This window comes from Silurus meridionalis, chromosome 12 (assembly GCF_014805685.1).
Source record: "Silurus meridionalis isolate SWU-2019-XX chromosome 12, ASM1480568v1, whole genome shotgun sequence".
Classification (NCBI taxonomy): Eukaryota; Metazoa; Chordata; class Actinopteri; order Siluriformes; family Siluridae; genus Silurus; species Silurus meridionalis.
The window spans coordinates 3,631,599-3,644,882 of record NC_060895.1 but is presented as its reverse complement, the minus strand read 5'-3'; the positions used below and the strand labels follow the sequence as shown (position 1 = coordinate 3,644,882).

The 13,284-nt window shown below is 40.5% G+C and overlaps 1 protein-coding gene across 3 annotated transcripts in view; it reads left to right on the top strand.

The window, feature by feature from the left end:
- The window catches only part of nyap2a (neuronal tyrosine-phosphorylated phosphoinositide-3-kinase adaptor 2a), a 47,321-nt gene that overhangs the window by 22,351 nt on the left and 11,686 nt on the right, over positions 1–13,284 (top strand). The window contains exons 3-4 of one of the 3 annotated variants that reach the window (XM_046863370.1): positions 508–818; positions 7,493–8,635. In XM_046863370.1, coding sequence (XP_046719326.1) covers positions 508–818; positions 7,493–8,635 — 1,454 coding nt within the window. Of the gene's footprint in view, positions 1–507; positions 819–7,492; positions 8,666–13,284 lie in introns of all 3 variants that reach the window. The other 2 variants (XM_046863371.1, XM_046863369.1) reach the window with 2 other exon arrangements.

Here is a 13,284-nt window from a genome sequence, read left to right as displayed (position 1 = left end):
TCAGAATTGATGATTGTTAGATATAAAATTTCTGAATGGTCAGAATTGTTGATTGTTTAATAGCTCGTTTCTAAATGTTAAGAATTGTTGGTTGTTGATTATCTCGTTTCCGATTTGTTGACTTGATTTGTTGAATATCATTTCTGATATGAGAGCACTCGTACTACATGAGTTTATACACATGAACTTGTAATGGATGTTAAAAATGTTCGGGCAAATGTGAATATTTTTTTGTAAGTAGCTATTTGGAAGAAGTCTCCAGTGTCAGCACTTCCACAAACAAATTGAACTGAGCAAAATAGAGTTTGATTTGTGAATTCCAATACTGTACTACAAAAATGAAAATAAATAAATAAATAAATAAAACAGCAGATCTCATAGTAAAGTTTCAAAGAATTTTAATTCATTATCAAATTCTTTACATCGTCTTGCTATATTTCATATGTCAAAGATATTTCTTGCCCCCCTTCTCACTGACAATCTCTTTGTCTGCACTTGTCTCTACAGGATGGGCGAGGAAGTGGCTGGGGTGACAGATGGAGGTGCTTACACAGGTAAACATTTCCGCATGGGCTTCATGACAATGCCGGCTCCCCAGGACCGGCTTGCGGCGCCAAGTGGGCCAGGTTTCACCGTACGCTCCCAGTCTTTGCACTCAGTGGGAGGCAGCGAGGACGAGGGGGGCAGCCCGACCCTACGCAAACAACCCCCGCCCAAACCAAAACGCGACCCCAATACCAAGCTGAGCACCTCGTCAGAGACCGTCAACACCACCTTCACCACAGGCAAGGAAGTGAGGGAGATGGATAAGAGTGATGGCAAGTGTCAACATTTTTAAATGTCATTTTACAATGTGAGAAATCTGGTATAGGGGACTGACACTGAAGACTCATTCCAAATGGCTGGTAATGGCTGGTGAAGAGCATACTGCACTGCGGGGTGAGGGGCCAGGTAAAGGGTGGTTGGTCTGTTTCTGGCTTTGTAAGTAAGCATTAGTGTTTAAATCTGATGTGGGCAGCTGCAGGCTGCCAGTGTCGGTCGGGTGGGTGTGGGGGGGGTGAGTAGCAGTGGAATGGTGTAGGACCTCACCTCTAATTTCTCACCCAAGTCTGATTGGTCACCTCAGGGTTTCCAGGCATTGGATATTGATGTAAATAAGGGGAGCTAATGGCATAAGCAAATTTCTGGGTCAGCAAGTCGTTCCCGGGAAAGTGACAGAATCATGGCATAACACGACTCATGAGTCATAGGCAACGTTTCTAGGAGGAAGCAGAGCAGAACTTCATTCCCTCTCTCTGTCACAAACACACACACAGGCACAGCATTAGAACATTAAAAATCTATGAATTTCGCCCCCTAAAGTGTGCTGTAAGCAGTTTGGCTGAATCCACCGGGTCCTGTATCGGATTAGTGCTTCACTGGACTCCATCCAGAGTGCACAGCTATTTAAAGCACTTCATCCTTTCATTCTTACACTTCAGTTCACTAACACACACACGGACATACACACATACACAGACTCAATGGCACACATTCATTCTCAAGAACGCAGTTTTTCCAAGTGTCTGTTTGTTGAAGTGGCACAAAAACCACACTATTCAAATGGGACAATGGATTAGCCATATGGCATTATTTGAGACATCTAAGATAATGACAATGAAGCCACAGAGTGTTTTCGCCAGAATTAAATATACAGTTACCTCCAAAAGTATTGGAATAGCAAGGCCAAGGCCAATTCTTTTGTATTTTGTAATCCACAAAGGACAATTTGGGTTTGAGATCAATAATGCATAGCTATAGGGATTTATTTATAATTAGGAATACATTTAAAATGTCAATTTGAGGCAACCAAACATGAAATTATAAAGGGAACATCTATTCATTAAATTTTGTTTGACTAACTAGTAGTAACCTGGGATCCACCTTGGTCAGGTACAAAACCCTAAAAGATGAACTTTTTAATAAAAAATACTAGGCAAAACATGGTTCACCCAATACACTATAATTACAGACTACATTCATGGAGCTCATAGACTACATGGAAAAAAGTTTGTGGACCTCCATCTATAAGGTTCGTATATGATTTTTGAGCATCTGATTCCACATTTAGTCCTGTTTGCAGTTTTAATAACCACCACTCTCCTGGGAAAATGTTCCACTAGATTTTGGAGAATGGTTGTGGAAATTTCTGTTCGGTCAGCCACAAGGGTGTTAGTGAAGTCAGGTACTGATTAAAGTGAGGTGAGGTGGCCTGGGGTGCAATCAGCGTTCCAATTCATCCTAAAGGTGTACAGTAAGGTTGAGGTCATAGCTCTTTGGCATATCTTTATGGATCTAGATTTATGCACAGGGGCAAAGTCATGCTGGACCAGGTTTGGGTCTTCTAGTTAAAGTGAAGGGACAATTTTATGCTTGTGCATCTATACACAGTTGTGTTCCTTCTGTTTCGTGGTCTGGAGTAGAACCATCATATGGCTGGAGAAGCAAATATTTCCTCAAAAGCAAATAGATATTCAAACATCCAAACATTTTTGTCAATGTTATGTATTTATGTGAATGAACCAGCTCTGCAAAAGACTGTGTCGGCTGCACACGCATCACAAATATTACCATGACCCTTTTTCAAATGCAGCGATGCATGAAATCATACTCTAAGTAACTTGAAGCTTATGAGCTTGGATAGATAAATAGGGTATGTTTTGGCCCTTGGTCTAATTGTATGTAACTTGCTCTGGCTTTGAGCTTTCTGCCATTTTGTCTTACATATATTTCTCCTCAGTATTCCTCCCTTTCCCTGTTTTCTCAAATTCCTTCTTTTCTTTAATGCACAGTTGCAACTTCTAACCTAAAGCCAGAAAAAGCCACAGAGGTACAGTGGTAGTCTTCCCTGTTTACAAAGGGGTCCTCCTAAAAGGTTGAAAAGACAATAAAAGCCCATTTGACTCGACTTGACATCAATTGATCATGGCCATGCATGCTGTGAACCATGTAATTCTCCTGTTTATCCACCTCGAGGGTAGGATATTTCTGTTCCCCACAATGGTACAGAGCGGTTATTTTAGTTTCCATTGCCCTCCTGACATCTCAAACCATTTGGCCGTTCTCCTCTCTACCCCTATTATCACCAAGAACTCCACAGAACTGCCTCTCAATAAGTGATTTGGTGAATGTGTGTGAGGAAAGGTTTTACTTCAGTGAAATTTAAGGCCCTGGAGGGAATACTGTTCTTGAATCTGATGCACAAACAGCCATGTAACACCTGCCAGATGGCATAAGTACAAACAGATGATGACAGGAGTGAGCACAAGCTTTGAATATGCTGGGAGCTGTGCTTAGCCGGCACGCCCCATAGAGCTCCTCCAGGGCTGGAAGCTGGGGACAACTGATTTTCTGTGTATTGCAGGATGAACTGCTGTGGCGCTTTCTTGCCTGCCAGTGTACTATCGGCATACCACTGTGCAATGCATAATGTGCAGAATGCTCTCCAGGGTTAACGGGGTCAAATGTACATTAGAGGTCCCCCCAACAAGTGGCCATGCAACAACAACTTAAAGCTGGTCACTCGCTCCACCGTGTCTCCATTGGAGGGAGCTCTTTGTGACCTTGTTGGTGTTAAGGGCCAGATTTTGAACCCAACACCATAGCACTTTTAAGTTCTGTAAGCAATCTATCAAATAGAAGTGAGGACTTGAGGAATCTTGGTGTAACTTAAGCATTCTCAGAGAACAGTTTCCAGTTTTATTCAACAATGATGCAATCCAAAATCTTTCCAGGAATTAGTTGGAAAGCATACACACACAAATAGCATCTATCATGCCAGATGCAGAAACAGCTGCTCACAGTCATTCTGAGAAGACGCAAAGTATGTCATGACCTAATTTCTGAAACAAGAGAATAAAAGAAAGACTAAAGGGATGCGTTCCCAGGTCTTTTTAAGAAACTTTGCAGGCTGAGTCATGCTCAGTCAATATTCTATGGAGCTGAGATGAAATAAAAATAAATTGAATTAAATTGAATTATTTGTATAGCACTTTTAACAATGAACAAATAATGCTAATAAGACAAAATTATTGAACTGTTCTTGATGGGTGTGATTTGACAGCATTTGATTTTTCAGCTACATTGCACAGTCCTCCTATTAAATCCGCCCTCTGTTGGGGATTAATTAAAGCATGTTGTCATGTCTACTTCAATCTGGATGGCACTGAGGTCCAGAGCGCAGCTGACACACATCCCCAAGGTCCGTCTGATTGCATAACACACAGACACACACTCTTTTTTTTTGGTCTCTCTTTTTTACCGCATTGCCAGACCATAAAGAGAAACAAAGGTTAGTCACGATGCAGCGACTTCATCTCTGTGGGGAAATGAAAAAAGAGAGTAAAAGAGAGATCACTTATATGTCTGCAAGCTGATAAAATCAGAGCTGAACTCTGATATTTTGTTTTATAAGACTCTGTGTTTTTGCTGTAGGCACCAATTCCCGCTAACCCCTATTTCCCAAAGCCAAGTACACTCACACTCTTAAGCAAAGACACACTCACTTGTCTTACTATCATTGTTGTTGTTTTTGTTGTCTATGTGTTGTACACAATGGTCAGTCGAATACTCATTGTTGCACATCTTCTCTACTGGAGCTAAACTAATGACCAAATAAAACAACATTAAACTTGCCACTCCCTCATCTGGTGAACCAACCAGAAAATGATAGCTTTAATCCCAATGACCAAGCTGACAGTCGGGCCTCTGAGAATGTCGGGTGTTTTTAAGCCTTAGACAGTTTTAGTTTTTTGTTGTGTTCCACACCGTTGGCTCTGCTGGTATGTGTATGAGTTAGGGTCTCTCACACAAGCGCAGAACGTACATGCTAGTTGGGCATTGGCTATAGTCTGTCATGTGTGTTTTAATGCAACTTCTTTGCCCTGGTGCAGGTGATGCGAGGTGAAGTGAGAATACAAGAGGCAACACCACAGTTGGCTTTCCTCAGAGGTAGTTCTTTGGCATCGGTTTGTTGTGTCCCCACCTATAAAGCACCAGCCAGAGTGTGGAGTATACAGGTTGCATAAAGGGCAATAGCAAAATAGCAAGTTAAAGCATCTTTTCAAACCCTGTTACAATTACCATGAAGCTAATAAATGTTTCATTGTGCATTTCATAGGCATCCCCGAGGTCAAAACTGTCAGGCAGACCTCTACTTTTGAGGACAATTGATCCACACAGAAATGTTTCATGAAACAAAATTTGGTTATTCATTAACGTGATTATTAAGAACGAACACACCACTATTTTACAGTAATCAAGGGAAATAAATGTCAAAAAGATCAAACATGTGAAGCTTCAAACACTTCTAATGCACTTAATGGCTATTTATAATGTTAAAAGCAACACAGCTGATAAAAGCTTAATGTGCACTTTTTCACTCTTAGTGCCGGTCCCAAGCCCGGATAAATGGGGAGGGTTGCGTTAGGAAGGGCATCCAGCGTAAAACGTGCCAAATCAAATATGCGGATCACAAACCAGTATTTCATACTAAATAAGTTAAAGTGTAGTGGAGGTGACGAGAGTTTCTGATAGGGTGATGAACGTGAAGCTGGAATTTGAAGGGGTGATGATAAATGTCATCAGTGCCTATGCTCCACAAGTGGGTTATGAGATGAAAGAAAAATTATTGAGTGAGTTAGATGAAGTGGTAGATGGTGTAACTAGGAATGAAAGATTGGTGATTAGGGCAGACTTCAATGGGCATGTTGATGAAGGGAACACAGGTGATGAGGAGGTGATGGGTATGTATGGCCTAAATGAGAGGAATGTGGTAGGGCAGATGGTGGTAGATTTTGTTAAAGTGGTAAAAATGGCAGTGGTGAACACATATTTTAAGAAGAAGGAGGAAATGAGAATGAGAAAAATGAGAGAGAGAGAAGTTTGGATGAGGTGGAGGTGGAGATGGTGAAGCAGGAAGTGGAAAGGATTAGTAAAGAGGAAGTGAGAGCAGCAATTAAGAGGATGAAGAGTGGAAATTTGGTTGGACCAGATGACATACTGGTAGAAGCATGGAGATGTTTAGGTGAGATGCAGTGGAGTTTTTAACCAGCTTGTTCAGTAAGATTTTCGGAAGGTAAGAGGATGCTTAGGGAATGGGAAGGAGTGTGCTGGTATCGATTTTTAAGAATAAGGAAGATGTGCAGACCTGCAGTAACTACAGGGGAATAAAGTTGATCAGTCACACCATGAAGTTATGGGAAAGAGTAGTGGAAGCCAGGCTGAGAGAAGTCGTGATCTTCTGTGAGCAACAGTATGGTTTCATCTCAAGGAAGGGCATTACGGACGCAATATTTGCTTTGAGAATGTTGATGAAGAAGTATAGAGAAGGTCAGAAGGGGTTGCATTGTGTGTTTGGATTAAGAGAAAGCGTAAGACAGGGTGCCAAGAGAAGATTTATAGTATTGCATGAGGAAGTCTGTTGTGGCAGAGAAGTATGTGAGGGTGGTGCAGGACAAGTATGAGGACAGTGTGACAGCAGTGTAGTGTGCAGTAGGAACAAAAGACTGGTTCAAGGTGGAGGTTGAACTGCATCAAGGATCGGCTATAAACCCTTTCCTGCTTGACCTTGTCCGCAACCTGTCCATCACTACTGCAAAGAGTAGTTTCCATGGACTATGATGTTTGTGGATGATATTGTGATTTGTGGTGAGAGTAGGGAGCAGGTGGAGAAGAGCCTGGAGAGGTGGAGGTATGCACTGGAGAGAAGGGGAATGAAAGTCAGAAGGAGTAAGACAGAGTACATGTGTGTGAATGATAGGGAGGGCAGTGGAGTGGTGTGTTTGCAGGGAGAAAGGTGGTGAAGGTGGATGAGGTATCTGTGATCAACATTGCAAAGTATTGTAGAGTGTGTTAGAGAAGTGAAGAAAAGAGTGAAGGCAGGGTGAAGTGGGTGGAGAATTGTGGCAGGAGTGATATGTAATAAAAGGATCCTGAAAAGAAGGAGGAAAAAAGGCAGATGTAGAGGACAGAGCAGTATGGAGACGGATGATCCACTGTGGTGACCCCTAATGGGAGCAGCCAAAAGAAGAAGAAGTGCTGCTATGGAGTGGGGAGCACAAAGCCAAATTTCACAATCAGAAGAACAAGAAGCTTAATATTAATAATAATAATAATAATAATAATAATAATAATAATAATAATAATAATAAGATAATTGTAGAATAATAATAGGATGCCAATGCACCTTTGGTGTTTGGCCTCCCAATAGCCAGATAAATAATATGACATGCCATTCTTTAATAATGAAAAATGGGAATCTTGACATAACAAGATTTCTGGAAAGTGATCAACTAATCCAAATTGGATACACCTTCAGAAATATGAAATAAGCTAAGCGCTAAGTTGCTCAGTCATTTAAATGTTCGAAACAAGTTTAGGATGTAGACAAATCATTATGTTGCTTGTTGTAGCGATTTGTATTATACTGATACTGCAGTTTTCTTTTCTGCAGCTTCCAAGAGTCGCCCCTGCAGTGAGGAGTATCGTCGCATGCCTCCACCCAAACCGAAGCGCAACCCCAACACTCAGCTCAGCACCTCTTTCGATGAGTCCTACATGCAAAAACACGGCACCAAATTCAAGTCTGCTTCTTTGCCACGGCAACAGAAGAAGAAGTCAATGTCCCAAAGTCAAAGCCCTGCCTTGGACACGGATGAGGAGGTAGAACCTGTCTACATAGAGATGGTGGGGAACATTCTACGTGACTTTAGCCACTTTACTGGGAGCAATGCAGATGATGAAGATGACCAGGGAGAGAGTGTGTATGAGGAGATGAAATACCCTTCCTATGAAGAAGCTGCCCTGCCAACAGAGCATATCCAGGCACGCTGGGAACCTAGTTCAGATATAGACCTAACGCGATCTGCTGTCCCTCGTGGCTCACTTTGTGACATACCTGCCCCCTTTCCTAACTTATTGACTCATAGGCCTCCCCTCTTGGTGTTCCCCCCTGCACCTGCTCAGTGCTCCCCAAATTCAGATGAATCCCCCCTAACTCCTCTAGACGTCACCAAACTTCCTGTGATCGAGAACGTTGGGTATGGAAAACCTGGTTCTCCAACAACAACAAGCGAATCTGCGCAACCCTTGCCAGCACCGCAACACCACCATCACCATCACCATCACCATCACCATAAGAAGTCATTAGACAGTAAAGAATCTTCATCCACCCAGACAATCACAGTATCTGGACGTTCCTCGGCTCCCCCCCTAACATCAGCCCTGTACAAGAGTGGGGGTTCTTCAGCTGCTCATGGTTACCCTCGCAGCCACTCTGCCTGCCCATCGCCTATCAGCATGGGTCGCTCTTTGACCCCTCTCAGCCTCAAACGTCCACCCCCATACGATGCTTTGATGACCGGCACGATTCCTCGCAGTGCCTCTGGAGTGTCTCATGGATCCCATGAGAGCGGACGACTTTCGAACTCCTCCAGCATCCATGGTGGATCCATGCAAAATGTTTCCACTGCATCAGGGGGATCAGGGGGGTCGAGTTCAGGGTCAGGAGGTCGTGGATGTCGAACACCAACCAGTCCACTGGACGAGCTCAGCAATTCATTTTCTTCTAGCAAGAGCATGCTGAGAAAAGGCTCAGGTGGGCACAAGAACAAGGAGTTTAGTGAAAGTAAGCTACATTTGATTTATTTGAAAAACGTTGATAATGTAACAGCTTGATAATGTAATATATATGTAAAGCTTACACAAATCGAAAATGCTATAATCGTACTGTTTCTTATTGGCTTATTCAAGTCAGAAGAAGAAAAAAGATAATCAGTTAAACTTTTCACAAATCAATCCAAATCTTTGAACAATAACTCAGTAGTTTACCCTACCAACCCCAAAACCCAATCCCACCCTAAATACCATTCCTAATCCCCTACAAAACTCAACCCTAAATCCCAATCTAAAGCCCCCAGGCCTTTATTTACATTACGGCTCTTTGAAACGTTGCGGCAGTGACAAAAAATGCACTATCGTTTTTGAAAGCCTACATTTCTACAGTCCACACTGCGACGCACAAATGACGCTTTTGATTTTATTCACTTTAGAGAGCTTTTTTTTAAAAAGCTACGTCGCTGTGTGTTACAATTATGCGCTTTTCAAATGAAAGCGTATTAGTGTGGACATGGACTTCACCTTAAATCCCAAATGTACCTCTCAACCACCATATCCCCATCTCTACTCCTAACTTTTTGCATTACAACAGGATTGACAACCTTTATTATAGAGAATACATTTCCAAAAAACCATATGCAGATTGAATACTCATACTGTCGTTGACCCATGAGCTTATATACAGTTAGCACCCCTGGAGCAGCCTTAGTTGTTCATTTGACATTACTGATGATGTGATTGACAGTAGCAACACATAGCCATTATGACCCATTTAATATCAGCAACCTGCTTATAATGTGAGCAATCTGCTATTTAACACCACAGTGCTGTGGTATAGAGCTACTTATGGCCTGTACTGGCTCTTGGCTCCAACAAGGAATACATTACGTATTTAGGAGTGGCGGTTGGTGGTGATATATATCAGATTTTGGCCTCCTGTCTAATATCTTTAGTTTGACAATAGAGCTATTGGCTTTGGGCAGTGCATTAAATTACAAGGTGTCATAGATAGCATAATGAGAATTATGTATCATAAGTACTTCATGACTATAACAATAGAAATCGATCTCCTTGATACGGTATAATGTGCGGGAGAACGGAAACCTGACCTGCAGCAATCAGGGTTCCTTCACATTTTTAAGATTTTGGATTTTTAAGACCATATTTAAAACCTGAAATAGTGATTTGAAATTTCCAATAAAGCATGCGTTGTGTTACAATCTCTGACGCATGACAGAGTCAGAATTTCTGATGTTTTCCATGTGTTTAGTCACATGGCAGGGGGTGACGTAGAATAGAATACCATTCATTTGTCACATATAAATTACAGCACAGTGAAATTCGTTCTTCGCAGCGTGGAGTGTCTGGTCCTAACTCCACAAAAAAACACATTTAGGAAATCTTCACACTAATAAGTTTTTTGTTTGAAGACGCATATTTTCCTTTTTCAGTTTTGGCATTCTGTTTACAAAGAGACTGCGTTTTCAGTCAACAAAAACGTAGCTTTGTGAAAACGCTCTCCAAAGTGACTGCATTTGATAAACGCCGTTTCCCGTCACATTGTGGGCTTCGAAAACGGAGGCTTTAGGAAACAATGACGCATTTTTAGTCATTGCCGTGTCATTTCAAAGAGCCGGAAAATGAATAAACGCAGGTTTTGCTCACGTGTAATACAGGGACGTAACCATTTTCAGACGTTTCAGTGTGGATGAACAATGAAAGTGTGGGAGTGTTTTTAGACATTTTGGAGCCTTTGTTTTCTAAAAAAAAATTTCCATACTAATCCAAACCTGTAAAATCACTCAAATCAAATTCCATTCTTTTTCATACTTTTCCAAAATGCGTTGGTCCCTAGTTTTTTCTTTTGAGGCAAAAGTACAGGCAATACTTTTTACCCAACTACAGGAAACGTCCACCAATATGTTTACAGTCTGGGCTAAAAACAAATCAGCCTGCCCTTTACTTCTTTATATAATTTCTGTGGATTGATTTTGTTGATTGGTTCCGAAGGAATGTTTAACAAAAAATCTGATGTGGATGCCTTGCTAGCCCATTTTCACCAACCGTCATTGATAATTAGTCAAATGAGTGCTAGTTGAACTGTAACTGTTAATCGTTCTCTGATTGCTGACCCAGGCAGCCTGAAGGACCAAAGTTCAGGTCCCACAGCACCTCTACTGCACTTTTTCTGTCAGGCTAATGAGCATCTGTATGTGTGTGTGAGTGTCGAGTCGATTGGATGTGTGTTGCTAATCCTGTCAGTGGTGTAGGCTGTGGTATTTTTTTTCTAGGTTACTTATATTATGCATAGTTTTCTTGCTTGCTGTCTTGCACATAAGAATAGACTGTCTACAGGTCGGAATACTGTAACACACACATACACACACAAAGTTAAGCAGTCTCCAGTGGGTCGTCCATCCATACATCATTTATCACCCTAGCGCTTCACTATTAAAGCCTGGTGTTAATAGCAGAGGAGGATAATTAACTGGAAATTAATAGAGCACAGCATGGCTAATGAAGCCGCCGCAGACCGTTCGGAAATGAAGATGTGCAATAACATATGCACGTAAGTGTTTTTATTTTCCTTTTTAAGCCAGAGTTTTCATTAGGCGCTCTCCTTACGAATAATCCGTACTATTAAAACTCACCAACAGTTAAAGTGAATAGCAGTTGTTTTAAAATGGCGCCGCTTAAGGCGTCTCTTATTTTGACACAGCTAAATCTCGAAATTGATCTGTTGGTCTTCGGGTTTCTCGAAGGCCAGATTGTTATGCTTATTTACATTTACGGCATTTAGACGCCCTTGTCCAGAGCAACGTACAAAAGTGCTTTGAGTCTCTTTGATTTTCTTTTTCAAATCAAATGTGGGAAATGTTAAGAGTTTCAGGAAGAGGTTGCACTTCACCTTTCTCTTGAAGATAGCCAGGGACTCTGCTGTCCGGACAGCTATGGGAAGTTTGTTCCACCACCTCGGTGAAAGAACAGAGAGGAGCCTTGAAGTATATTTTCCTCTGACTGTGAGAGAAGGTGTTACCAGTCGAGCAGTGCTTATGGCTATTCTCATATTTTTGGGGATTTTTTACAATTGAATTCGTCTTAATAACAAGAAAGCTTGTCAAAGTCATGCCTCAGGAACTTCAAATGGTGAATCTGTTATATTAGGATATTAGATAATAGAATACTTTCGACAAATCACTGTTATCCTGTTTAAGTAATTTAGTAGCAGTGGTGGGTCTCGGCACCTCGGTGGTATCCCACATGAATAACATTATTATGAATAGAAACTATCAATATAATAGAGTAACGCAGTAGAACAGAGCGTTGCATCACAGACAGGAACAAAGAAACCCAATGAACTCAATACAACAAGTCTCCTTTCACTGTAGCCACAACTGCATCGCCTGCATATGTCATCTTTAACAGAAGGATCAATATTAACCTTATAAAATTGTCCCCGGGTTTTCTGTGAATGTTTGCGCATTTTCTTCCATGCATTCGTTTTCCTAGGTATTTGAAATTAAAATTAAACCGTGTACTTTTTTTCCAGAAGAAAATGCAAAATTATAATTGGTTTGAAAAAGCTCAACAACTGTTTGGAACAGTTTGGTTGACATTTCCTCACGATGTCCAGCTTTTCTTGAAAAAGTCCATCTTGTAAATGTCCTTGTAAGACTTTTTTTGCAAAGTGTGTTTTTATATTTACAAGGAATTTGTTTTGGCGACAGAAACTTCCAGTTGTAAAAAAAAAATAATAATAATAATTTTATAATAATAATAAATAAAAAAATCTGAAAAAATGTGGTATTGCACATATTTATGAAAATAAATAAAATAAATAATAAATATTATTGCACTAAAAATACCTAATATAATATCACATACAAAAATTATAAATAAATTATTGTGGTATTGGACATGTTTTTTTTATTGCACAATATGAAGATAATTAAAATGTTCATGAGGGTGATCTAAGTTCTAAAATCGATGATATCAGATTATATATTTATCATCAGATAGTAATAAAGAAATATGTTATTTATTAATGATAGTTTCCATTCATTCATAATTTACAATAGTGAACAAATTTATTATAACACATTAATATATATATAATATATATATATATATATATATATATTTATTTATATATTATTAATAATATATTAATATAAATTGCTCTTTTAAAAAGTGCCTCAGATTTGATCCAAAAAGCACAAACATGATAGCACACCGATGTTATGAACACACACACACACACACACACACACACACACACACACACACACACACACACACAAACAGCCAAGACTCTCAGCAGCCGAAATAATTGAAAAGCTTTCATCTGTTGGTAAAGCAATTTCCTTAATGCGTTCGGAGTGAATGAAGGACATGATGAATGTGAGCACTAACAGGTCCCCAGTGAGACACAAAGAGACAGGGAGGGGGACGATGGCGACATATTAAAAATAAACCCACTGACCACGTAGCTCACTCGTGCACTTCAAAATCAAACGGTCGAGATTTAGGTCTCAGACTCGGATGCAGACTTATCGGTTATCTGATTTGTAATGAATCAATCAATCAAAAAGGCGTATGAATTCTGGCTGTAACCTCGGCTCCATCACT